Below are 26,727 nucleotides of genomic sequence, written 5' to 3' on the forward strand. Positions count from 1 at the left end.
GTAGACAATTTATGGAACTCGAACATCTTAAAGTTACTCATTATTTAAATGGGAGGGACACGTAAAATCCGCACTGTTTGGAGCTCCTTTCTTTAAGGCTTGAGCAAGACTTTAATTAAACACAGCCTCCCCGAGCTCTAAACTCTGCTGAAGTCTTATCGCTTGCTTTTCCCTCTTACAAGCAGACACTTTAAATAGCCATATGTTTAAATATTTTCTAGATTTGGTTCATTGCAGGTTTTCTGTGAAGAAAGCCTTACCTTAGATTTCTCTTGGATTTTGTTTCCCTGAGGGTTCGAGAGAGTTAAATTTCTTCTGCAGTTTGATCTTCTTTTTCATCACATGCTGGATTTCAGCACATAATTTTTTAACATCACTTTCTAGAAGACAAGTATTTCATTCCTCTTGGAATCTTCTTAAAACAAAAACCTTTGTCCATACCTTCCCATTTGTTTTTAAACGTCAAGTTTGAATTTCTTTTGTTTTTAAAGTCAAGTTCTTTGTGTGTATTTTCTCCAACTGGTATTGAATGGAGGGGAAAAATAATTCTTGCCACATTGTTTTTTTTTTTTTTTTTTTTAAAGCAGAGTTCTTGGTTTTCCGCTTCTCCTGGTCTTTTGGGGATCTTACTTACATGCTTAATGCATGTCTCTTGAGTGTTTCACAGTTCTTCTCCTGCCTCTCATTCTGTGTGCAGTTTTCTCTGCGTTTGTTAGCAAAACTTGCCGTCTGCTGCTATCGTTTGTTGATTGACTCATTCCAGTGCATCCAGCTCCAGTGATTGAAAACAAGGAAATAAATGAGTGGGTTTTTTTTACAGCTGGAAAAGAGCCAAGGAAGGTTATTTCCTTTTTATTTATTTAGTGCTCCAGACCTATAGTGTACATTCCTTGTCCCTGTGTCTGGATGTGCAGATGCAGTGTATGACCACGCTTCACACTACAGTATACAACTGTATTCAAAGTAGTTCTCGGCTCGCTCTCTCTCTCTCAACATGAGCACAGTTAACCCTGGAAAGTTGAGAGTTAGTGTAAACTCTTCTGTTAGTTTGTTAGGCTTTGAAGTGTTTTGTTTTAGAAAAGTGTGTTCTAACATATCCTTTTAAATGCATGCACTGTCACTTTAAGCCTTCCTAGATACAGCTGCTTTTTATTACTTAAGAGTATTTTCTATTCTTACCTTCCAACACAGTTGAAAGTTGTTAACTTGATCATACATCCCATCTATAAAACAGAAATTGAATTTACTTCTGAGGACAGCCACATGGCAAGTGTGTAATAATCAGACATAGGTGAGGTCATAGATTTCTACAGTTTAAGGCTGAAGGGACCATTAGATCAGTTAGATCAACTTGTATATCACAGACCATTAAATTTAGTGAATTGCTTATACTCGTCGTGCTCTGTCAGGACCAGGTCCCCAGTGAATCATGATTCATTCTGTATTAATTTTTAAAAATTGCATCCACTTCCTGGAATCCACATAGGTGAAGAGAAAAATCTGCTGTAAATAAATTATGGAAATAATTTAATATATGACATTTTTTGAACCTGAACAGCAACCTCTTAAGATTAACAGTGCACATTACAGATAAAGTAGTTCAGGATTTCTTTATGTCAAAGAAAAGGTTTTTCTTCCCCCCCCCCCCCATTTAATACTTGCTGGTTAATAGGAAAAAAATAAAATATGCATTCTTGTATTTTAACCATTTCATGGTCCTATTGCTCAGGTCATAGAATCTGTTTGTAGTATATTCTTTCCACCATGTTAATTCTGTACATTCATATTGTATTACAGTGATGGTTATATAGTACTAATATGCTCATATTTTGTACTAATTTCACATGGATGAATGGAAAATTAAATTACATTAATAACATGATAGCTTGTTCCTCCCACTTGGAACCAGATTAGGCCTGGGCAAGTAATATGTGAATGGTTAAAGAGATGATCGTACCAGCACTTGCATCTATTTATACTGTTTTAAAAAAAACACTCTGTTCCCACTTTGCTCTGTAAGCTTTAAATTTAACATGGAATTGTTTCCTATTGTGGGCTGTCAATATCTTTTTCAACTACGGTGAACAATTTATTTTAAGGATCCTCTATTTCCCCGCCGAGCAGATGGGATGGAGAGTCACAAATGACATCCAGTATTCCAATGCCTTAATACAGTTGCCTACGTTATGAAAAATAAATGCTACAGAATTACTTCCATTTTTTCTGACATGTCTACATGGCACACACATATCTTATATCTGCATAATAGAAGGTGGAATAGAATTTCCAGAAAAATGTATGCCCCTTATATAAAATAAGGGAACTAGGATGGAAGATCTCCTGTTATCTCAATCCCTAGGGGTCTCATAGGGTCCGAGACATTTTATCTTCTGAAAAAAAATTATTTTAGGAAATGAAAAGTCCAGGTGCGGTAACTGCCACCTGCATCTAACCATCATGTTCCCTCTTGAAGTATCAGAAAAATAAACAATATCATGCACATGAAAATAAAACTGAAATTAATGCAAAGAGAAGAAAATATCACTCTAGTGACCATTTTTATCCAGTTTTCTCAAGGCTTCAACTAGGTCTTTGATTTTATGCCTGCATGTAACTGCAGATATGATTTTTATAGTGAAAATAATCATGAGGGCAGTTTTTAGTCCACAGATCTCTACCTGGTTTGCAGGCCTCATCAAGTGGCTGTATAAGTGATGTTTGGGGCTGTATAAGTAGGAGCATTGCCAGCAGATTGGGGGAAGTGATCATTCCCCTCTATTCGTAATTGGTGAGGCCTCATCTGGAGTACTGTGTCCAGTTTGGGGACCCACACTACAAGAAGGATGTGTGCCCTTGTTGCCAAGAAGGCTAACGGCATTTTGGGCTGTACAAATTGGAGCATTGCCAGCAGATTGAGGGAAGTGATTGTTCCCCTCTATATGGCATTGGTGAGACCACACCTGGCGTAGTGTCCAGTTTTGGTCCCCCCACTACAGAAGGGATGTGGAAAAATTGGAGAGTCCAGCGGAGGGCAACAAAATGATTAGGGGGCTGTAGCAGATGATTTATGGGGAGAGGCTGAGGGAACTGGGATTATTTAGTCTGCAGAAGAGAAGAATGAGGGGGGATTTGATAGCTGCTTTCAGCTACCAGAAAGGGGGTTCCAAAGAGGATGGATCTAAACTGTTCTCAGTGGTACCAGAAGACAGAACAAGGAGTAATGGTTTCAAGTTGCAGTGGGGGAGATTTAGGTTGGATATTAGGAAAAACTTTTTCACTAGGAGGGTGGTGAAGCACTAGAATGGGTTACCTAGGGAGGTGGTGGAATCTCCTTCCTTAGAGGTTTTTAAGGTCAGGCTTAACAAAGCCCTGGCTGGGATGATTTAGTTGGGGGTTGGTCCTGCTTTGAGCAGGGGGTGGGACTAGATGACCTGCTGAGGTCCCTTCCAACCCTGGTATTGTATGATTCTAAGCGGAGATTAAGTGCTATGAAATGCACCTGCATTTGTTTGTAGGCACAAAATGGACGCTGTTTCTGAAAATCCATCCTATTTGTTAGTTATTCTGATTTGTTGAGCTACTTGAGGGTTAAGAGGTAGCTAGAGAAAGTGGGAGAGAGTGAGGGAAATGAAGGAAGAGAGGATGAAAAATAGAAGACGCTTCCATGTGCTAAAGCCAAATTGTGCTGTCCTAACACTAGCAAACTTCATAGCCATAAATCACCACCTTGAGAGGGGCCGGATGAGCGATCAAAACGAATGAGTCTTGTCTACCCTATAGCTTCAATTCCACCATTGCTCGCTTCAGTGGAGCTCTTCTGGGGTGACTCAAGGCTGTGAAATGTGCTAGCATAGACAAAGCCATGCCGTAGGCAAGGAACACACCACGTAGGATGTAGATTGGTGTCCTTTTGTAGACAGGAAAAATAACTTCTTGGTGGCCCAGTCACAAGGTCTTTTCTCTCCCTGCTGACTTTTCTGATGTACACATCTGGATTGAGGTCACCCACACCTTTTATACTGACCACCAGACAGTAGGTGTTAAAGCATTTTGCTTGCCACTGACCTCGGCTTAATTCAAACCAGTGACATCACTTGTATATACTCCTTTGTGACTCTTATTCAGCAATACAAGGTACCCCGCCCCCCATCTATTCCAAGACCTCATTACATCAGCATGTTATCTCCATCTTCCAAGCCCTTGCTCAGCTTTTACTTTAATTTTTTTTAAATTTTGAAAAACGTCTTTGGTGTAATCCTAGCCCTGTTGAAGCCACGCCCAAGCTCCCATTGATTTCAGTGGTGCCAGGCTTGCACCTACTGTGAAAATGTAGATAAGTCTCGTCTTCCTCCATGGTTGAGACTTGGCTGAACTATTTTTTCCCTTTGCAAGAGAGTTTGGGAATATGACAATAAGCTAATGAAACGGTTGCTAGTGTCTGAATCTCTAACACCCCCCCGCCCCCCCCCTCAAAAATCCAGAAAAGTACCCAAGTACATTAAAAGATACCTCAGGGATTAAATTAATCCCATTGACTTCAGTGTGACCACTTGTGTGGGTATAGGAAGTCGAGGACTTGGCCTCACGTGTTCAAATTCAAGAAACCGAAGTAAAACCTCTGGAGAAAAATACACACTAGCGCTCTGAAAAATTGTGGATGTAGTCACATAAGTTATTGATATCGGCCTATATTGGATCTGCGTCGTTATTTTCAAAGGGGTTTATTATTTTTCACTTGTCACATTTCTAAATTTTCTCTTTCACAGCATGTTAGGAACTAACCTTAAACCATTTCAAGGGGGAAAATGAGCAATAAAAGCGTAACTCTGTCAACCGAAATTCTCTGTTCCCTCTTGTGAAGGGACTCGCTGTCTCCAGCTGGTTTTAAATACATCACTTGTTCTAGAAATTTCTATTATGAATCCTACATGTCTGAGAAACATCTATTGACTTGTGCAGTGAGGGCTGTTCCTTGCTGAAGTGAAAATTAAGTGTTTGTACTCTTCTGGAGTGCCTCACACGTGATTGTATTCTGGCGTTGTACCATACAAATGGCTCTTGCTTCCTTGCTGTGAGAATGGGCTCACTTTGAGAGCCTGCTGAGACATATTTTTCTTCAGTCCTGTGTTGTGATGTTCGCTATTTTGCACGAAAAAACGTGTCTTAAGGAAGTAAAGGCAACTACTGTCCACTGTGATTGGCTGTGTGTGTCTGTATCTCTCTCTCTCTCACAGTGAAAAGGAGTGCTTTTTACACACAGCCTATGGGAAAATAAGCTTTCCTTGATTGGCCGATTGGTACAAAAAAGTGTTAATATAGTGGTATTGAGGTCTGGTATAGGGGATATTCTTAAGAGTCTGTGGATCTCTGATTCCAGTTGGCTAGAAAGCTGAATTCCTTGTGTGATGGTGTTTGGATTTGTACCTGCCCAGGTCTGAATAGCTGTCCAGGAAGCATTTCCTTCTGCAAGTTCCATTAGGTAACAGCAGAGACTCACTAACTGAATATTTGCTACTTTTGGCTAGCCTTCCTCCCCTGGTCGTTTGCCCCAGTTTGGTGCCTAACTCTTTCTCTTAAAACTTTAATTCATATTTGCTCAGGGAGAGGGAAAACCTATGTTACAATATATACATTTTTTTTTTTAAAGAACTGCTACCATTTCTTCAGCCCCATAGCTATGCTTGATAATTACAACCACAAAGTTAAGCTAAGGGCATAATTCTAGAAGATTCTGAGTGCCTCAATTTCTGTTGAGGCCTTTGGTGATTGAGGGCACTCTGAACTCTGGAGATTCCAGCCATTAGACCTAGCATAGTACAGGATCGCAAAGAAAGCCAGGAGATAAGGGAAGGTCCAAGGGGAGAAGTGAAATATCCTGAGATATTATGCTTTAGCTGTGTACAATCTTATATTTTTCATTTTTGTCCTTTAGATCTAGTCATTTTCCAATCTTTAAAATATAACTGACAATTTGAGGGACTAACAGAGCAGGAGTGATTCTGTGTTAATTTCATCTACTTGCATACTTCTCCCTCATCTAGTCTTGCCTGATCCTACTCATGTTCCTCACAGCCTTCTCTAGAATTAACTCTCCTCATTTAACGTCTACAAACTTTTCCACCTCATTGTTCACTCTTTTCGAGATCATTGATACTATTTTATTGAATTTTTCCCTCTCCACATTAGATAAACTTGCACAGGTGAAACTACAGCTATGCCATCAAACTGGTGCCAACCCCTAATGTAGATGTAATGCAGTAGTGTAAAGAAGAGCTTCCCCTGAGGGTGACCAACTGCTAAATCTCCCGGAAGTTCCCTCTGTCTAGCTGGCACTGAATATACAACTGGAAGTATTTTAGAGAAAGCTACTGCAGGGAATGAAGCTGGATTGGGCACAGCTTGGATTGAGTTTTTCCAGGCATGGGAATGGATTGACAAAGGTTTGGAGTTTCTCGAGAGAGGAGCTGATGAGCAGAATTAGAAAATGCCTGCCAAACATAACCAAACTGCATAACATCCTGTTGCATTCTCTCTCCCCCCTTCCCCATAGTCTGTTTTTTCTTCAGTTGCATGCTCTTTGGGGTAGAGACTGCCTTGCCTTGCCTTGTCTGTAAAGAGCCATTGATACTTCTCTCTGTAGAAATGACTCCAGATCTTGTGATTAGATGTCAATTTTTCCGCTTTGTGAAGTCATTATTGCTGAAGTAATTATAACTTTTTCTGCGTCATCTGTCATGGCAGTATCAGCATGCCAGAGATATTCCCTGTATGGAAATAGTTTCATATTGTATGATTTATTAAGGTCCAATAGTTGGGGAAAGTCATAAATATTTGGAACTTTCTGAAAAATATGCAGGGAGAATTAATTAAGAAGTTCTTAAAAGTATATTTGGCATTGTTCTTTAATTTTCAAGAGTCTTATTTTTCTCTAAATTGTAAAATCCTAAAATATTTAGAGTCTTTAAAAAAATAAATGCTTGCATAACTTCAGTGATGGTTCAAACACTTCCATTTTTAGTTCTTACCGACACATGATGTGATCGTTTACTTTCAGCAGCCTTATGTACATATTGCTAATCTTCTCTGTATATTAATGGTTTATTAATTAAGTGTTGCTGAAATATACAGAGGAAATAAAGTCAATCTCTGTCCTGAAGAGTGCACAGTGTACAAAACGGACACAGAAAATGGGAGGCACTGAAATGCTGTTACCCTGGAAAATGAGCATGATATAAGAACCTAAGCAGGCTAGACACTGGGAGACCCCTGCAGAGGAGCTAAGTTTGTTTTAATGTAGTGCTTATACACTTTCTGCAAGAAGGGAGTTTAGAGGAGGAATGTGAATGAGAAGAGGGTGCATACACCAAAGAATGTCTCAATGAGATCCTTCTAGACAAGTCCTCTAAGCTGCATTCTGCAGTAGTTGGGACTGTAAGTGATTTTCAAGGGAAACCCCAAATAAAATGCCTTAAAATATCCCAGCATACATGTTACGAAAAATTGGGTCACAGGGGCAAGGGAAGGAAACTTCTGATAACTTTGGAGATCAGGGGAAGCCATTCATGACTACCACTGAAACATGACCATCCATGGTCAGCTGATCAAGATGTTTTTGTACTCAGACCACCCTGTGTTCTGACTGGTTGAATCCTCTGCAAGGACTTTATTACAATCTTACCATATATGATTTTCTGCTTTTACTGTATGAAGTTTTGCATTGTGGATTTAGGAAAAGCTCTCACCCCTGGGAGCGGTGAGGAATCCCACATTTTTGCTCCTCTGAATAATGTTTTTGGGAACATTCAATGCTATGCTTAGTTGCTAATTGATTTATCTGTTTACAGGAGACTAGCATCTCTAAGAACTAATGAGATAATAATTCAAATGGACCAGGTCCTTTGGATGATAAAGTTAAAGAGGCTGTTCTATGCTGTCTCTGTTCTGGCCCCGTGTTTCTGTAAAGACCCAAAATCCTTAGCTGCATGAGCTGTTTGTTTTTCTTTAGAGGTTTTCAGATGAACTAACTGGTGAGTAAAGCTAATAAAATATCAGCCATTTTATTCTGTTGAGAATCTTTTTTTTTGCTGTCCTGGTAGACTCTCTTAAATCTTTTTTTTTTTTTTTTTAAAGGTTTTGTTTGTTTGCTCGTAACGTGAGCCAGTTTGAGACGTGGAGACTGAAGTCTTTTTATCCTCAGAATAGATACCAAAGCAGTAAAATCTTTCCTGACCGTGTCTTCTGGAAATTGTCTCCACCCTATCCTAGTGGGGTCAGCTGCTGGACTGGGCCCATTCAGTCTCTGGTCTTTCTACTGAGAGAGTCAACTAAGAGGCACCAGTTGTGTTGGTGTGTTTTGGGATATGGATACTGGTTCACCAAGATCTGAGCTTCATTTTCCACATAGGAGCCATTGAGCAGCCATCAGACAGTAATAAGCCCAAGCCATAGATTCGTAACTGGTGTACTAGAGCTGGAAGGTTCTGTATTGCAGTAATTCTTTGAGGAGTCCACTTGGCAGGTGACGCAGGAACAATTTTCAACTATCTGTCAGGACCCAAATAAGATTTCAGTGATTTCCTTTTTACTAATGGTGTAAAGCAGCATAAGGATGTTAGCTCTTGTAGGAGAAATGCTAAACTCCGGATTTAGGCCTAGAGAGGTAAAGAGCTTTCCAGTTCACTTTAAAAGACTTGTGTAATTTTTTTCCTATTGGGAAATGGTAGGGATAGAGACTGAAGTCTTTGGGAAAGTTTGTGATGTGCAGTGCTTAATTTGTGCCAGGGCTTGCCAGGTTTGGCAGTTCATAGCCCTGGCACCTTTGGGCTTGGCGAGCAGTTCATAGCCCAGGCACCTCTGGGCTTGCCATGTCAGCTGTGAAAGTAAAAAAAAAAAAAATAAAAAAAAATGCTTGATCCCCAACATCTTTCATTACAAATTAAGCGCTGGGGGTGTGGCTACATATGAAAATATAAGTTGCGGGCATTGAAAGCTGTCTTGTGTTCGGTTCATGGGGGGAAGGAACTTCATAAGAAAACTGTATCAGATGTTGACAAAGATATACTAGCATGGCCAGATTCTGTACTGATGAAGTGAAAAGCTTTGGACTGTAGAAGAAACCTGTTAAACTAAGACTTCAGTACAGCATGCATTTAACGGATGTGTCCTTGAGTAAGCATGCATTTAAGAGGGCTCCATGGTTTTATTACATGGTGTTACTTGATAAGGTATGTATTAATTCAGGAGATTTGTTCCAATAGTGGCTTCCTTTGGGATGTTTATTCTTTTAACTAGTTTGTTAGAACAACATCTGCTAGTGCTGTTAAAATGACAATTTTTTTAAATGGTCAGGCTATATAAGACAAAACTTTAATTTGTTTAAAAAAAGATTTCTGACATTTGCTTGTGCAAAAGCCATGTTCATATTGTTAGAAACAAAAGGAAGGAACCCAGATAATTCAATTTAAGAATAAATATTTTATGTCTTTCTAAAATATATGTTCTAGTTTAATCACACATTATGGGTTTTAGTGCCGGAATTACTGGGTGATATTCAGTGTATGGCCTGTGTTGTGCTGAAGAACAGATTATATGATCATAATGGTCCCTTGTGGCCTTAAAATCTGTCAAGTATATCTGTTTTCACATTTTCCCCCTCTAAAAGCTGTAGTGCAAAGTTGAATCCTCACTGAGATTCCTATCCGCTGAATCTCAAAATGTTATCCTGGTGTGTCATGCTTACTTCCATGTGTAAGATTTATACTTGATACAAGTCTGGTTGTTACTTGTTACTCTTTTTTAGATTTTCATCTGATCACTTTGCAAAATGGCATTGTGTTTTGTAAATGGCACTAAACATGGCCACCATTTTGTCCCAAATCAAGTCTTTATCATAAACCTTAGAACCTGAGTCTTTGTCATAAACCTTAGAACAGGGGTCCCCAAACTTTTTACCTTGCAGCCTCTCTTACCCCTGTCCACACCCACCCCCCCACTCCACCCCCCGGAGCTGGGGCTGGCAGTGGGCCCGTGGCTCCGGGAGGGGAGGGAAGCGGGCAGGGGTCAAGGGGCTGAGGCTGGGACCATAGCTGGGGGTGGCAGCGAGTGTAGAGCCTTGGCCGGGGGCCTCGGTCAGCGGCTGGGGCCAGGAGCAGAGTTGGGTGGTGGTTCTTCCCTGCCCACTATGGGGGCTGGCCCAGGCCCCAAACGTGCCTCCTGAACATACATCCATGCCCCCTTAGTGGGGCACGCCCCACGGTTTGGGGACCTCTGCCTTAGACTGTTGTAAGCCTGTTACCCACAGAGAAGCTGGCAAGTGTTACTCATTAAGCACTGATGCTAAAATCTGTCCTCTAACATCACTATGCTCTTCTTTTGTCAAAGCAGTTTTATAGAACCTTGTTTCATACTTTAGCTCATCCTCCTGTCTCCCACCTTTTAGCTCTTCAGAGGGTGGGAAAACATATGATAGAGACTCTACTGTGGAGCAAACTGGGATTATTGAGAAGAAATGGGATTCCCCAAATGGTTAACCTCTGTACATCCACAATACAGTCAAGCCTTTCTAGGCTTAGTTGCCTGGTGGTCAGCAGAGTAGATATGCATGCAAATAATTCACAATTTGATTCTGTGAGAAAGCTGGTCTGTATTGAGAGCTCCAGTTACTAAGAGAGAATGCTTTCCTCCTGCATGTCTAGTGATGAGACTCAGTTTATCCAAAGAGTAAATATTTGTATCAGTTTAATGGCTAATATTTTTTCCTTACTCAGACAGGTACATTAGGTTTGCACATTTCAAGTATCTGGAAAATATCATCAGACTTCATTACTTACTGTTTCATGTTTCGTTTTCCAAAAGTGGGTCTACATAAGACCACCCTTGAGATAGCATTTCACTACTTTAATGATGGGCTATAGATAAAAGCATTCCAAACAATTGTCAGAAATCCTCTTGATTGTTGTAGATCTGTCTGAGAATTCTATAATAAATTGGTTTAAAGTAATCCTAAATTTTTAGTAGCAGGCTATCCTGGCTCTGAGGCATTTGTCATTAAGCTCAGGTTCAGAAAACTAGGTTTCACAGCATGATTAATTCATGTGGCTATTGATGCTAGCAAAACTATAATCATATCTTTGCCCAAAGATGTTTTTCTATACTTTGGCTTGTGGTCTGCCTGTTCAACAAAAGTTCAAGTAAAGCAAACACAAAGGTGTTAAGAACCTTAGTACACCAGCCTAAATGTTCTGCACAGCTGAATGCTTAGGCTCATTTATTAAAGGATTTGTCATTCCCTGTCTCCACAATAGCTCGTTTTTTAAAGACACTGTCAGTGTTTGAGCTGTTGTTTGAGCTAGAAGATAAATCATTTTGTGAGTTCTTATAATTTATATAGTCCTCACGCCTACTTCTAGCTTGCAAGGTAGGATCCAGCGCTGTTCGCTTAACTGACCCTGAGCTCTTCCTCCTTCTATTTACATTCTTAGTCAAGGCTGCATCTTGGAGACAGTGAGCTCCCAGCCTGGCTTGACAGAAACAAACTTGAGTCATTCCCCTTTTGTTGGCTTTTCTTCTCAACTGTTGTCATTGCTCTTCCGAAAGAGCTGGACTGGATGATCTCTGTGCTGTCTATAGGTTTTAGCGCGGGAGTCTTGGAAGCAGGAAGGGATATGCTGGAAGGGGAAGTGATCTCTGTGGCTAGGTAGAGGGGGTGTGCACTTGCTCAGAATTCATGGCTTTCCCTCTGAATTATGAGAGCCAACCATCTTATTCCCATACAACCACTTGGTGCCATTACTGTTGGATGGTTGAGAGGCCTGTCAAGATGAACTGCTTCAGCAGCATTAAAAGCAGAAATGGCAGGCAACAGCAGATGTTAGTTGGCAGTGGGAGGCAACGGTGGGGGTGGAGCGTTGTATAGGGGAGTTTCAATGAAGATAGCAATGAGAGCTATTGGGAGAATTTGTGAGGGGAAGGTTAGCAGCACAGAATTGTGGAGTAGAAGCTCTTTGGGTGTCTGTAGACAGTGGATTTGGGACCTGGTCACGTAGTTTAAGTATGGTCAGGGAAGTTAGTCCTGTATAGAACAGAGGAAGACACGGTCGCCACTCCCAGACGTTAAGTGTACATTCAAATAAAAAACCAAATGTTGAATTGTAAATTGTCTTTTTTTGTTCTGGTGGCTCACCTGGCTCATTGTTTGACCTGAATGTCTTTTGATGGAATGCTGACCTTTTAATTACTCTAGATGTCCTGTATTACTGGTGTGTAAACATTAATCCTCTCAAATTCCCTGTGAGGTGGTTTTCTGTTCCCATTTTTCCAGAGAGGAAGCTGTTGCAGGGAGATGAAGTGAGTAGGCCAAGGTCACACACTGAGTCAGAACTAAAAACTAGAACCCAGGAGTTCCTGGCTCACCTCCTGGTCAAATTGTTAGTTACAGCTGCCTCTTAATAGAAACTGGGTTAAGTTGTGTGGTGTTAAATCTGGGTTTAAAATTACAGGCATCCATACAAGAGCAGTCTAGAATGGAAGGTATTGTGAGATGTGCCTAAATAATACAGTGATGGGCACTATAGAAATACCTAGATGGCTGCAGTGACTGAACGATGACCCAAAGTTTCCCTTCCCTCTTTTTCAGGAACAAGTATGTGCTAACTGCTCTCAATATATTGCCGTTGTCAGTAGCGTTGTCAAGCAGGCTATACTTAAAAGATTAGCCTTGACAAATGTGAGAGCGTTTGTAGTGCTAGTGAGTTATGAGCTTTGGTTGTGAAGAGAACGCTGGCTTATTTTGAATGGGGAGAGTTCACTTCGGTAGGCTCACTTTGAAGAACTTCTGCTTTTCTACATCTGAAATGTTAAAACAGGCTGTTCACATTAGTTTGAAGAGTTGTATATGTCTCTCAGATTAATTGAATGATAAAATAGGATCTGTAAATATTGGAGAGAAATGAATATCCCCACAAATGTGAGCGGCTTGTGTGCTGCTTCGCAGGTATTAAATGTTCACCGTCCTTTCATTGCCACAGGCTCTGGGTTAGAAATTCCACTACTGTAGTGAATTGACAGGCCTAGCCGACTGCTGGCATATTTGAAATGTGCTGGGTCTGTACCATTTTTAGTCTATTGGTGTCAACTGACTGAGACAAAGTACTGAATGGATTATGGACTCTGCACCTCTCTCGCCTAGAAGGAATCTTGTCCTGCTGTTGCCACTGGTGTGTGGGTTTGAGGGACAAAGAGAACTTCTGTCTTCACAGATATGTCCCCTGATCCCAGCACTCTAATCATTTTAAAGTAACGCTGTCAGTTATCTATAAACCTTTACCAATGGGACTTGTGCGTGTCATCTGCTGTGCACAATAGAGCACTTCACAGAGGGAAGTTCACAGGGCATGCCTGTCCTTATCTAGCACAGTTGTGTAGCTTAATCAAAAAGGCAACATGTGCAAATTATGTGGAAGGAGGATATATTTTTTTCAATATAGTCAAGAAGTAAAGCCTCTAAGTTCTCAAATGATATAATAATCCGAGCTATTCTTTTTGTCTTTCCCTAGGACTCCTGAACAGTGTCCCAGTGTAGTTTCTCTGCTGTCAGAAAGCTACAACCCACATGTGCGTTATGGGGCTGCCATGGCTCTGGGCATCTGCTGTGCTGGCACAGGAAATAAGGTAAGGACAAAAAGCCAATGATAGCTACTCCAAGGCTCTTTCTGCTATATTTCCTTCTACAGATAACGTTCATGAAAAGTATCACAGAAATAGAGAGTTATTTCACACACACGGTCTTCCAGCCAGTTGGAGTGTATCCGCATTTCCTCAGATTCTGTGCTTTATTGCATTGAGTGAAGCAATCTTTTCTTCTGGTTGTAGGAAGAGCAAGTAGATGAGGCAGAACAAAATACATTTGTTCACAATTTCCACCCTCTTAGAGTTTGTCTATAGCAAAGGGTTTTTTAACTCTAGTCAATTGCCAATTAACTTATTGGGTTGCATGTTTGTACATCTCTGGATATGGCACAAACATTTGTTCCAAGACACAAACATTTGTGGTTTACCCCAGAGTTTGACCTTTTTTTGGCTTACATTTTTTCAATTTTTTTAGCCCTGAGGGGAAAAAACGAAATCATGTGTATTATCCTGACACTCTTTTCTTTGTTTCATAATCAGCATGATAGCCACATAGCAAAGGCAGAGAGCAAAAATGAAGCTTCATCTAACATTTTGCACTTTAAATGCTTGTACATTGAGGGGCCTTTCTCTTAGGGGAGTGAGCACTATGTGTATAGTGTTTAGCTGTCATGGTAGGTGGGGAATAGTTAGGAAATATAACTTTATTTACTGCTACAAGGAGGACTAAATTTTAACTGATCGGATTAGCAGATTTCAATCTGCTGTGGTACAAGGTTTTTCTAAAGGTCAATAACTTCATCTGTGGTTTCCAGTTTTATCCCTGTCTCCCCACCACCACCCCTCCCCCCGCTTCCTAGCCTTTATTAAAAATCCATTTCTAGATTCTTACATGTTCCTGCACACTCATGAATACACCTATCTGAAGTGCACATAGTTATGACATTCTCTGTCTGCACTCATAAACTGACTTGCATATAGCCTGAAAGCAAATTGGAAGCCATATTTTCTTCTAAGTTACTTCTTTTCAAATGGAATGTGGCATTGAGGAACTAATGTTCATGGACATGCTGCATCTGACAGCATTAATGAAAATGCTCATAGTTATACAATCCACATCTGTTTTATTTCCAGATAATTTGTATGATCAAGATATTAGAACCTGTCTGGCTGAGGTTCTGTGCTTTATTTTTATTTCTTAAATAAAGATCTGAAGCATCTGTTTATGTTCGAATGTGTCTTCTGGGGCTTATATCAGCCTGTTTAAAGGCTAAGTTAATACATCGTAACTTGAGAGACTGGAAATGAAGTTAAGCTTTTTGTTAGGCTGAAGGGCACTTCCATCATGCATATTCTATAAATAGTATTGAACGCATACAATGTTTCTGTGAGGCACAAATGAATACATGTAAGAAGACAGAGCACAGAAAGTTCACGTGGCAAAAAGTAGGTCTGATGTTGCAATGTAACACCTAGAAATGGTTCTTGGCATTAGTATTCTGGTTAAAGTTAAGTTGCTTTTGTGAGTTTTTCTGATGTATTCCTTGGAAATTATGACATTGGTGTGGACATTGCCAGTATGGAAGCCTTGCACAAAAGAGAGTTAAAACAGGATGGAATACAGGTTACAATCAAAAGTAACTAAGTTGTAAAGTAATTTGATGTCCACTCTAGAGCAGGGTGGAGTCCTAGGAATGTTTATGAACAAACTAGGTATTACTGACCGCTATTTGCATTCTGTGTTTCTGCATTCACCTGGATGAATTCCTTTCAGAAAGACACCCCCAAAGTATTGCAGAATGCCCCGTAGGTGCCCCTGTGAGGCTGATCCCTGGAGACCTATGGACGTACAAGTAGTTACAACACCTTTTTTCTGTGTAGTTTTACTCTTGCTCTTGAAGAGCCCTATTGAAAATGTAATTTTGATTTGTAGTAACTGTTTTTCGTAAGCAATTAGAAGAGCATTTTAAAGGATGACTTACAAAGTGGCTGCACTCCTGTGGATAGAGATAAAAGGTGTATATGATGCTCAGTTTGCCAACATACCAAATTGACACCTACTTTACAGAAAGGGACAAGAGCGCCGGGTATCCACGCATACAATAAACTCTCTCTTTTGGACAGTTCCTGATTCTTTACATAATCAGTGTGCGATGCTGAAATACTTGTTGATACATGCTTTAGAAATGCTTAGTGACGCATCTGTTGTATGTCATGTTGGCTTCACGCTTGTAACTGTCAACTGACCTCAAGCCATGGAATGTAAAGAAAGCAATCATAAGTTCTGAAGCAACATATCGGTCTTCAAGACATAGATTCACTATATGTGTATATCTGTGGAGATAGCACCACTTGTATTAGAAGCGAAATATGTTCTTTCTTAGAATTAAAAGCTTTGACTAGTGGATAAAGCACAGGACTGGGAGTTAGGAGACCTATGTTGTATTACTCTGCTATTGACTCACTATATAACCTTGGGCAAATCATTTGACACCTCTATGCTTGTTACACGTTGGGTAAAATGAAGGTAACATTTACTTACCTTTTGTGCTCACTAGAAAGGGAAGCAGTGTATAAGTGAGGCAAGAGCAAGATATAGAAGTACAAAGTATGATATGATATTTTTATCATTATTATCAATAATTCTAACCTGCCAAATACTTTTCACATTTCTGCTTGCAATAAATGCAGATTTTAGTCATTCTGGCATTGTTTTGTTCAGCAAATTCCTCTAACTCCTCTAGCTTTGAGCGAAAGTCCACTAGCATAAGTGCACATTTCTGTAAAATTTGCCCAGATATCACAGTGATGGGCAAAATATAAATATGGTAAACTATACCTCATTGCCACTTTGCTGATGGGCCTAATTCAATAACCCTTTATTAGACTGTCTGAAACCTGTTGTTTGAAAAGTAATAAGCTTAATTTGTGTATTTGTTTTTTAGGAAGCAATTAATTTGCTTGAGCCAATGACAAATGATCCTGTGAACTATGTGCGTCAAGGAGCTCTGATTGCATCTGCCCTTATCATGATTCAGCAGACTGAGATCACCTGTCCAAAGGTGAGCCATAGGTTATGCATCAGATTGTATGGTGAGAAATGGCCTTAGGTAATGATGATGTTTCAGGGACCAAGTGTGCTGGGTGCTGTATGTACACGTAGTAAGAGAGGGGGTCTGTACCTTGAAGAGCTCGTGATTGTAAGAGTGAAATTTAGAATAGTGCAAACTCTTGGCATGGTAGAGCATGCACTTTTGAATGGGAGATGGACACTGACTGGCACAGGTCAGGTAAACTGTCACTGTTTTAACTGTTGGTGTTATATAAGTACATCTACATTTTCTCCCCCAAAATTGGAAACCCTGGATAAGGGGTTGAAAGCGAGATTGGAATTGCTAACAGGCACTTAAACTTATGCATGCGTAGCATGTGTGAACATATTTTCTTCTCTTCTTTACTAAAGAGATTGTTGTTATGTTTGATTTAGTCCTGGGCAACGTTTGACGTACCTGCTATCAGGGAAAGTCCTGTTATATTGCATAGCTGTAACTCCACTTCTGCTGTGGCTTGTCCTTCAGTTTCACTTGGGACAATTTTGCTGCCCTAAGAAGTTGCAGCAACTAAAGAGTGAACTCATTTTTTCAAAAACGAGTTTTGTCACTGTGAAGATAAATGGGTTAATATGCACTATTCGTTTTTAAAACTAGATTGTCTGTGAATATGATAGGTAGTAATATGCAAACTGTTGCGTAGACTAAAAAGTTCCACATTAGCAGAATCGGATGCTGACAATTCGGAGCTCTAAATAAAAAAAAAAAATAAAGGTCTAGCAAATCCCCATATCCTCGTAGACCAAATTATATGAAGTAAATGTATCTCTACTATGGAAATAAACTCAGGAAAGGAAAAGTTTAGATATGATAAAGCAATCTCTAACTTTTTGTGGAAGAATGGCCCAGAGGTCAGGATTCTAGCTTGGGACTTAAGAGACCTGGGTTCAATTCTGTGCTCTGCCATAGACTTCTTGTGTGATCTTGGGCAAATCGCATAGCCTCAGTTCCCCATCTGAGGATAATAAAGCTTTCTTACTTCACAGAATATTGTGAGGCTAAATACATTAAAGATTGTGCAGCATTCAGATACTGTGATTATAGGGGCCAGATAATTGCCTCAGAGTGATTCTGCATATGAACTACCTACTGAGTCCATTTGTAATGCTAGCAGGTTTTGAGCGGTGTTATGCAAAAGACTTTTCGGTGATTATCCAAAGAAAAGTGCAGCCAGGGAAATAACTTGCAGAATTAGATGTTTTTAAGGGTTGATGAAAATTGAGAGACTTCTTTACCAAAATGGGACTGAAAACTCAGACTGTAGAGGTGTATACCTGGATGCTCTTCCAAGGTTAACAAAACACAGTTGACCAGGCAGATGTAGGATGAGAGGCATAAAATTGGGGTTGAGTGGTTTATAAAACAAGCCGGGGTACCATGTGACCATTATATTTTTAAAAAGTGAAGTACTATTTACAAGCTGCCACTTATGAATTTTCGGTTACTTACTTTAGATGTAGATGGTAATTTAATTGACCATGCATAGAGGGGGAGGGGATACAAGCAGGACCAAGACACTTGAAAATAGCTAATTTATAAGCAAAACCCAAAGTGGATCAGCTTCATCCTCCTTCAAGGAAGAAGTTCAGCCAAAGGTTGCTTGTTCAGCCCTTGCTGCTGATCAGACAACTATTCTAGGAGAGCAACCAAAGTTGGCCTTCATGAAAGATTAAGGTGGTTTCTCCTTGTGAAAGCACTGAATGACATTTAAAGGAATATTTCCTCGCAGATGTAATAAATTGTGGAATGCCTCCTAAAGGAAATGAGTGGAAGTCTTAAGTATTACAGGAAACTATCCTGCATTGCCAGAGAGGTGGACTAGATGTCCTAGTTTTTCATATCTCTAATTTTTATGGTTCTAGGGTAATGGGAATCAGAATTCTCTGTACTTTATCTGGATGTACTGGGGTTACATTGTCAATTAAGAATTATTATCCTTGGAAAACTTCTTCAGTGCAGTTTACTAGTCTGAAGAGAGATTCTTTTAATCAGGAGTAATGAAAGTGAATGTTGGCTTTAGCTTTGCTAGACTCTAGAGCCAGGGTAACTTGCAGCATGGAAAAACTACTCTCATAGTAGCTTTCTGAAAATAAGGTGTTGGGTGCTCCTAAAGGCAATGAAATTCAAGGATGGGAAGGAGCTGAGAGACACAGGTCTGGGCTTGAAATTTTTTTAATTTGTGTAGTTAATTCCCAGAGCTTCTGAAGTCCTGGGAGGAGAAAGACACTGCTATATTGTTGGGCTATCAGGGTGCTCCCATAGGACATAACAGCAGGGCAGCTGTGATCCGCCCTCAGTTCACTCTTACCGCTTATAGCAGCAAGACGGAACATGGCAAGCATCTGACCCACTAGTTCTTACCTCATTCTAAACTTTTTCAAAACCTTCCACAGTCTTCCAAACCACTTCTGATCTATGAACTGTTCCAACCTGTCTGGACCAAACTCTATCGGTCAGACCCTGCCCCTGCCCCCGTTTCTCTATACAGGGCTCCTTGTGTCAGACTGAAAATCTGTGGGCTTCAAGCTTAGTCCACTGCAGAATGGACAGATCCCCCTGAAGAGACCCCAGTATGTGTGTGTCTTGCCAGGGGAAATTGCATATTCCAAGCAGATGCTTGGTATGCTTGTCCTCTGCTGGAATGCATGAGATGCAAGGCTGATGCTCCATCTTCTGGGTCAGTCCTTGAAGGTTTTGTCAGACCCAAGGAAAGGGACTCCAGAATCCTACTAGTGGACAAACCAGGATTGTTCGGTGTCTTGTCAAGCAGATAGGCAATGCCTAAAATTAGCATGGAGAAAAGATCTGGCACAGACATTGGCTCCAGCATTGAAACCAGCACCGAACCTCTGGTATGGAAATCACGCCCCAAGAGGGGCTGCTCTGACCACCAGTGCAGAAGCTCGAGAAGGATATCTGTGTCTTTCCGTAAGGGCAAACACTGCAGAGCCTTCAGAAAGGAGTACACCAAGCCCTGCACAGTGTTGAGAATTGGTGAGAGTGGGAGCCAGTGTGGACCAACCATTATCAGTACAGAGTTCTACAGGGGTAGAAAGTTGGCTAGATTGTCGAGTTCAACGGGTAGTGATCAATGGCTCCATGTCTAGTTGGCAGCCGGTGTCAAGTGGAGTGCCCCAGGGGTCGGTCCTGGGGCCGGTTTTGTTCAATATCTTCATAAATGATCTGGAGGATGGTGTGGATTGCACTCTCAGCAAATTTGCGGACGATACTAAACTGGGAGGAGTGGTAGATACGCTGGAGGGGAGGGATAGGATACAGAGGGACCTAGACAAATTGGAGGATTGGGCCAAAAGAAATCCGATGAGGTTCAATAAGGATAAGTGCAGGGTCCTGCACTTAGGACGGAAGAACCCAATGCACAGCTACAGTCTAGGGACCGAATGGCTAGGCAGCAGTTCTGCAGAAAAGGACCTAGGGGTGACAGTGGACGAGAAGCTGGATATGAGTCAACAGTGTGCCCTTGTTGCCAAGAAGGCCAATAGCATTTTGGGATGTATAAGTAGGGGCATAGCAAGCAGATCGAGGGACGTGATCGTCCCCCTCTATTTGACATTGGTGAGGCCTCATCTGGAGTACTGTGTCCAGTTTTGGGCCCCACACTACAAGAAGAATGTGAATAAATTGGAGAGAGTCCAGCGAAGGGCAACAAAAATGATTAGGGGTCTGGAACACATGACTTATGAGGAGAGGCTGAGGGAACTGGGATTGTTTAGTCTGAGGAAAAGAAGAATGAGGGGGGATTTGATAGCTGCTTTCAACTACCTGAGAGGTGGTTCCAGAGAGGATGGTTCTAGACTATTCTCAGTGGTGGAAGAGGACAGGACAAGGAGTAATGGTCTCAAGTTGCAGTGGGGGAGGTTTAGGTTGGATATTAGAAAAAACTTTTTCACTATGAGGGTGGTGAAACACTGGAATGCGTTACCTAGGGAGGTGGTAGAATCTCCTTCCTTAGAAGTTTTTCAGGTCAGGCTTGACAAAGCCCTGGCTGGGATGATTTAATTGGGGATTGGTCCTGCTTTGAGCAGGGGGTTGGACTAGATGATCTCCTGAGGTCCCTTCCAACCCTGATATTCTATGATTCTACACTTCGGACTCTCCACGGCACAAAGCATGTCCACAAAATGCCTGGCAGCAGTGGCACCAGATTTAAGAAGACAAGGAATTCACATCTACCTATACCTGGCTGAATAGGGGCAGTCCCAGCAGGAGACTGTGACAGTCTTTCAATACATCCTTTTCCTGTTCTCTCAACTAGTCTTCTGGTGAACTATGAAAAACCATTTCCTCACATTATCACAGCTGATAAAGTTCACAAGAGCTTTAATCAACTAAAGATCGGCAAGAATCTACCTGCCAGATGACAATCCCTCCAGTCAGTGGTAAAAGACCTGTGGGCTAGTCCAACAACAGTAAGTACGTGCCTGTGACTTTTAGGCCACATGTTGGTATGCACATACATGATGCTGCTTGCCAGACTTCACCTACAACCCTTACAACTGAGGCTCCGCTTGCAGATGTCTCATGAACAGGAGGATCAGTCTTGCTTCAAGTCCCACGAGAGCTCGCTTGGTGGCTAGACTCGGTAATTGTGAGAAAGGGGTACCATTCTCTGTTCTCTTCACAACAATGACTCTTATCACAAATGCATCAATAAGAGGCTGGGGCACCCACCTGACCCATCTTCAAATACAAGGCACATGGTCTTGAGACAACCTGGAACTTCACAAGTACATGCTGGAGCCAAGGACTATCAGACTAGCCTGTGTAACATTCCTACTGTTCCACACTAAGGTGGTCTCAGGATTTCACCTAAGCCAAATGATTATTTTAAGTCTCCTTTCTGAAGCTGCGCTCACTGGGAGGAAAGCAGGTTTTGACATCTCCAAAGCTTTTTTCTATTGTTTCAACAGAAACAAGCTTTCAGGCTGTCTCCGTGCCTCTCTGTGGCCACATCATGGACCTCAAGAGGTCAGGCTATCTTGTTGCAGAGACTCTCACTGTGTGATCCACTTACCATTACCACCTGCTATTTTTTGGCTGGTGAGTCTCTCCCTGTGAAATCAAGGTGCACTGGCAGCATCTTCTGCCTGTTTCAGAAATGTGCCAGTCTCGGAGAGCCTCAAGGCAGCCTTGTGGAGCAGCCCACTTCTTTTGTTAAACATTATGCACTTGACATGGCAGTCTGGTTAGATGTCCAATTTGTGAGATCAGTACTTCTGTCACTGTTTAACACAGCTGAAACTCCTCACTCTGGCTGTCCAGGGAGGACACCTAAAGTCAGATCCATCATGACACATACATGAAGAAGAAAGAATGGTTACTTAACTTGCAGTAGGTTCCACGCGGATTACAGCCTCTCAGACAACCCCATTTACTGTAGGGTAACCATTCTCGATTAAAAAATACATTTCCAGCATCAGCCCTGGGTAAAATGGACTTAGAGAATTAATGGTTGTGGAGGTGGTTGCTGTAAACTACTAAGCGGAGTCTTGCTTGAATGGCATCATGGTTATTTCACAAGCCTTGTTTGTTAAATGAGTTCATCTGACTGGTTAATTATCCCTTGTTGTTTGGAACTTGGTGATTGTTATAAATTCTATTTTCCCTCATCTCCCTCCGAGCGCTGCTTACAAACAATATTTTGTTATGTTGATGGCTTAACACTTCAAGACTATCTCAAAAGCAATCCTCTTTTTGCACTCGTAGTAGAATGGGGCAAATCTGATTTTTTTTTTTAACCAAAAATTCTAGGGTGTGTATCAAAACAGTACAGAGCTCCACTTCTGTTTGTTGTATCATTGCATGAAACCCACCTTTTCAGTTACCCATGAGATTGGATTAAATTCTGTTTTGGAGGTTGAGAGTGCTATAGTTTATAGCCATATCTGCACAATTTGTAGTTTGTCTCCTTTAACGTATGATGTGCTGTTAGTTTTATGATCCATTCCATCTCTTGGGGAGGAAGCAAATCTATCACCTAAACACATGCATAGAGCTGTCTCTCTAACAACCCCAACAACAAACTCTTAGATGATCACTGTTTCTATCTCTGCATGGGACAGAGTCCTCTTTGAGTGGGAGGGGAGGCCGCCTAATGGAATCATAAATTATGAAAGCATCATGTGCAATCTTCTGGCAAGTGGACTTCAGTAGTTCAAACAAAGCCAAGATTTTATTTATACTTCTCTGGAAGTTACAAACTGTGTAGCAAAGATTGTGCAAAACTGAGAAGGTTTCTTTGAAGTCGAAACTTTAATTTTTCCTCCTCACTGGGTGCAGCGCTGGGAGAATATCCAACATGCCTTTTTAAACCTCTGCTGTTAGGTGTAAGTGTAAAGAACCAAACTAGCTATGTACAGCACAGCACAGAACTCCACTTCTCTGTTTATGTCTTGCATGAAATCCACCTTCTTTCTTAACCAGGAAGGCAGCAGGAATGGCTTACTTTGTGAAACACAACCTTACACTATAGATACAATGAGAACATTGCAATACAAATATGTGACAACTTCATGATATGTGTTAGTAACCTGCAAATCTGGTTAGGAAAGCAAAGGGGGAGAAACACTACCTGTCTGACATGTTAAATCTGATTTACTGTGGGTTAGCTTCGATATCTTCCCAGAATCAGACAGGACAGAGTTCAGGAGAAATCGAGAGCTCCAACTTTGGCTTGTTGCATCTTATTCTGACCACTCCTAGCCCTGCTACCAGAACTTCCAGTCCTAGAGCTGGTGTTTCCGGATCTGTCTGAGGACCAGTGCTGGGCTCTTCTTCTAGATCCAAAATCTCTGAGCCTTGAAGTCTCATGTTGGCATTTTGTTGAACTCTGACTTGAACATATATATATATGATGCAGAAAATCTTTCTGGGGAGGCGTAATTAATAATAATAAACCCCCCAGCATGGAAAACCTGTGCTTAAAGTAAAAACTTTCCATTGTAGGTCTCTCGCAAGAGCATTATTCAGGAACCCAAGTCCTCCAATCCTGGACTGTTACCCTGGCCCCTGTTATGGACCATTTGGCAATCAGATCTGCTTACCAGCCTCTAATAGAAGGATCTTTAGTGTTTGCACATTCTATTGTGAAGACATTTTTGAAAGCACTAAATATGTATTTTCACCTATTTGTGAACTGCCGCCTTGCTGTGACTTAAATCCTAATACTCACGACATTAATAAAATTGCCATTTGAACCTTTGAGAGGATGCTCTCTGTATCCTCTATCCCTCAGATCCATGTTCTGTGCAATGATGACCTCAACCAGAAGAGTCTGTGAGATCCAAGTCTTGAGGGCCAGCCCTCATTTATACAGAGAGTCATAAGGGGAAGGTGGCTTTATGCAGCATCCTAAATAGCTGACTAAAGTGATTTCTAATTTCCATTTTAACCAATCCATTAATCTCCAAATAGTCTTGCCTAAACTTCACTTAGCACCAGAAGAGGCTAGGTTGAATAGCTTAGATGTTATGCTCTTAGCTTTTATTTAAATGGGGCAAAGTCCATATGAAAATTGCCTAGATTAGATTTAGCTTGTGTGGATAAAGCTGAGGGGGATGGAAAGCAGTGGCATAACATCTCTGATCAGGGATTTTCTGATGAATAAAACTTAGTGTGCTGTCTTATCTATTAGGCATTTGCCAAGCACCAATTACCGTTTTACTGTATCTAGGTTCTTCATCATACACAAGGATTGCGATCACCTACTTTGCAGGTGTCCCTGTGTCTGAAAGTCTTAAAACACATACTTCACCTTGTCTAAAGCAACTTCCCTAGAAAGTCTCTGATGAATAGTTACAGAGAGATGCATTTCTGCTACCCGGTATTCTATTTGTATTCTACTTTATGAAGTGTTCCTCTAGATTTGACAGCTAGGTCTGATTCCCAGTGCTGGAGAACAATTAACTAGCCTTAACAAATCTGTAAAGGAGGGAAGTACAAGAATAACGAATGAATCTCCCCAGCTGTGGGCTTTGTAGTGACACTACTCAAAGGAGAAAGGTATGCATACACAGTAACTTCAGCTCTTCTAACAATAAACTCGTATTGATCCACCCATTCCCCATTTTCAAAACCTTACTCTTTTCTAAGTCTGATACGGATGATGACTATGTGGAAAGGAGCTGAGGTGGGTTGGAGCCACAGCTCCATAAATAATCTTGACCTTGAATGATTGGTTGGTTCTGTGAGGGGGATTGTGTACATTGCACCAATTGGCTACAGCTGTCTTCAGTGTGCTGCTCAATGACTAAGCACTCCCTCCTTCGTCGTAAACAGTCTTTCAAAGTCTGCATATTATGTGTGATGCTCATTAAGCACGGGGGTGGAGAAGTTGATTTTCATTCATTTAAAAAAAAATTATTTGCCAGAAAGTTAGTTGCAAATGAACCATTTCATCTAGTTTTGCATCAAACAAAATATCAGAGTTCTGTGTTTGTTCTTGTGTTCGAAGCATTTGTCCTCAGCTGTGTGAGCCTGGGTTATTTCCTCAGCATTTCAGATATTGCTTGTGGATAGTTCAGCTTTCAATGAAATGATGGCCTATAGTTTTGGCCTTTTTTAATTATCAAGATGGTAAATCTTTATATATTATTACCAGAGATCAAATGAGTCACTGCTCAAATGTTTTGGGTTACTGCCAGAACACAAAATAAATTTTGAGCTGGCCTTTCTAAATACTGTAAAACTTGAAAGTGCCGAGAAATACTACGGGGGTGGAAAACAAAGCTCTTTGGGCTTCATACCACAGTTTAAAAAAACTATTTAAGAACTGTCATGTGCTGCTCATTGTGACATCTGACAACATGATTTGAATTGAAAACAAGGAACAGATTAAAGTAAATTGCCCTCAATAGCCAGCCACCTACCTACCTACCTGTACTGCTCCAGTCCATCATGAGAGAAACCTCACCAGCAGTAGTTGGTCAGTCCTTGACCAAACAGATGCATCTTGCGCTGCACTGTGAAGGTCAGCCAATACTTGCCGTTGTAGATCTACAGCTGGGAACCTCTGTCTGAAAACACCCTGATGGAGTCCTGCTGTCATGTGTTCGTAACTAGGAACTGCCAGCAAAATCGCCTCAACCCAAATACTACTGAGGATGACCCTGCACGTAAACTGTCAGATCAGCTCTTGGATAAATAATTTGGGTAAATATCACCCATAGTATTTATCCAAGACCAGAATGGCTCCTGCAGTGGTAGTCAATGTCTTTCATTTCAGTAAACAGCATAACAACTTGATCTGAAATAGTTTCATTCTAGCTATTAGACATTAATTCATTAACAGCTGCTCTGTGCCCATTCCACACAGGCCGTATTGTTTCATATGGAGCTCTGGTATGAGTGGCCTGATAAAGTTAGTGACAGCAAGATGACTTTTATTCTAGTTTGGTTCCTTACACTCCTCATGCCATGGCTAACCCTGCTGGACCTGCACTGATCCTGTGATGACACTGTTCACAGGTTCTTGGTTCAGGCTTGGTGCTAATACATTTGATTCGTATGTTCTAGTTCATTAAAAGAAATGTATTTAACATGCGTGAGTGTCAGCAGCATAAACCATCTACAGATAGTTTGTGACTAAGGTTTGCTGGGCTTTGATGCACAGATGGAAGTGAATAACTTCCTGCCCCTGCCCCAAGATCTGCCTCTCATTTCCCAAACCAGACCTTTCTGGCCTGTGCACAGAGGCACTTCACTGTCAGACTTCAGACGCCAGTGTGAACATTAGCAGTTCTGCTGAATGTCTCTTTGCTTCATACAGGATCTGTTTCTCTGAAGATTTGATTACTGTGTAAATTCCAGATTACGGCCACGTGGCTAGCAATTTTGTCGAGCATTGTAGCAGCTGTCAGTTTTTATAAATAATCTGAACCCAAAAAACAGGGCCCAGAGCCACAGGAACGAGGTGACAATACTTCATCCGAAAGGCAATCTAATACTCAAACTAATCTCTTCAACATACTGT

The 26,727-nt window shown here is 41.1% G+C and overlaps 1 protein-coding gene across 1 annotated transcript in view; it reads left to right on the forward strand.

Annotated features, from left to right (window-relative positions):
- The window catches only part of PSMD1 (proteasome 26S subunit, non-ATPase 1), a 126,599-nt gene that overhangs the window by 65,156 nt on the left and 34,716 nt on the right, over positions 1-26,727 (forward strand). The window contains exons 17-18 of the mRNA XM_077825863.1: positions 13,554-13,668; positions 16,572-16,688. Coding sequence (XP_077681989.1) covers positions 13,554-13,668; positions 16,572-16,688 — 232 coding nt within the window. The remainder of the gene's footprint in view (positions 1-13,553; positions 13,669-16,571; positions 16,689-26,727) is intronic.

The sequence above is a fragment of the Eretmochelys imbricata genome, chromosome 9, assembly GCF_965152235.1.
Source record: "Eretmochelys imbricata isolate rEreImb1 chromosome 9, rEreImb1.hap1, whole genome shotgun sequence".
Lineage (NCBI taxonomy): Eukaryota > Metazoa > Chordata > Testudines > Cheloniidae > Eretmochelys > Eretmochelys imbricata.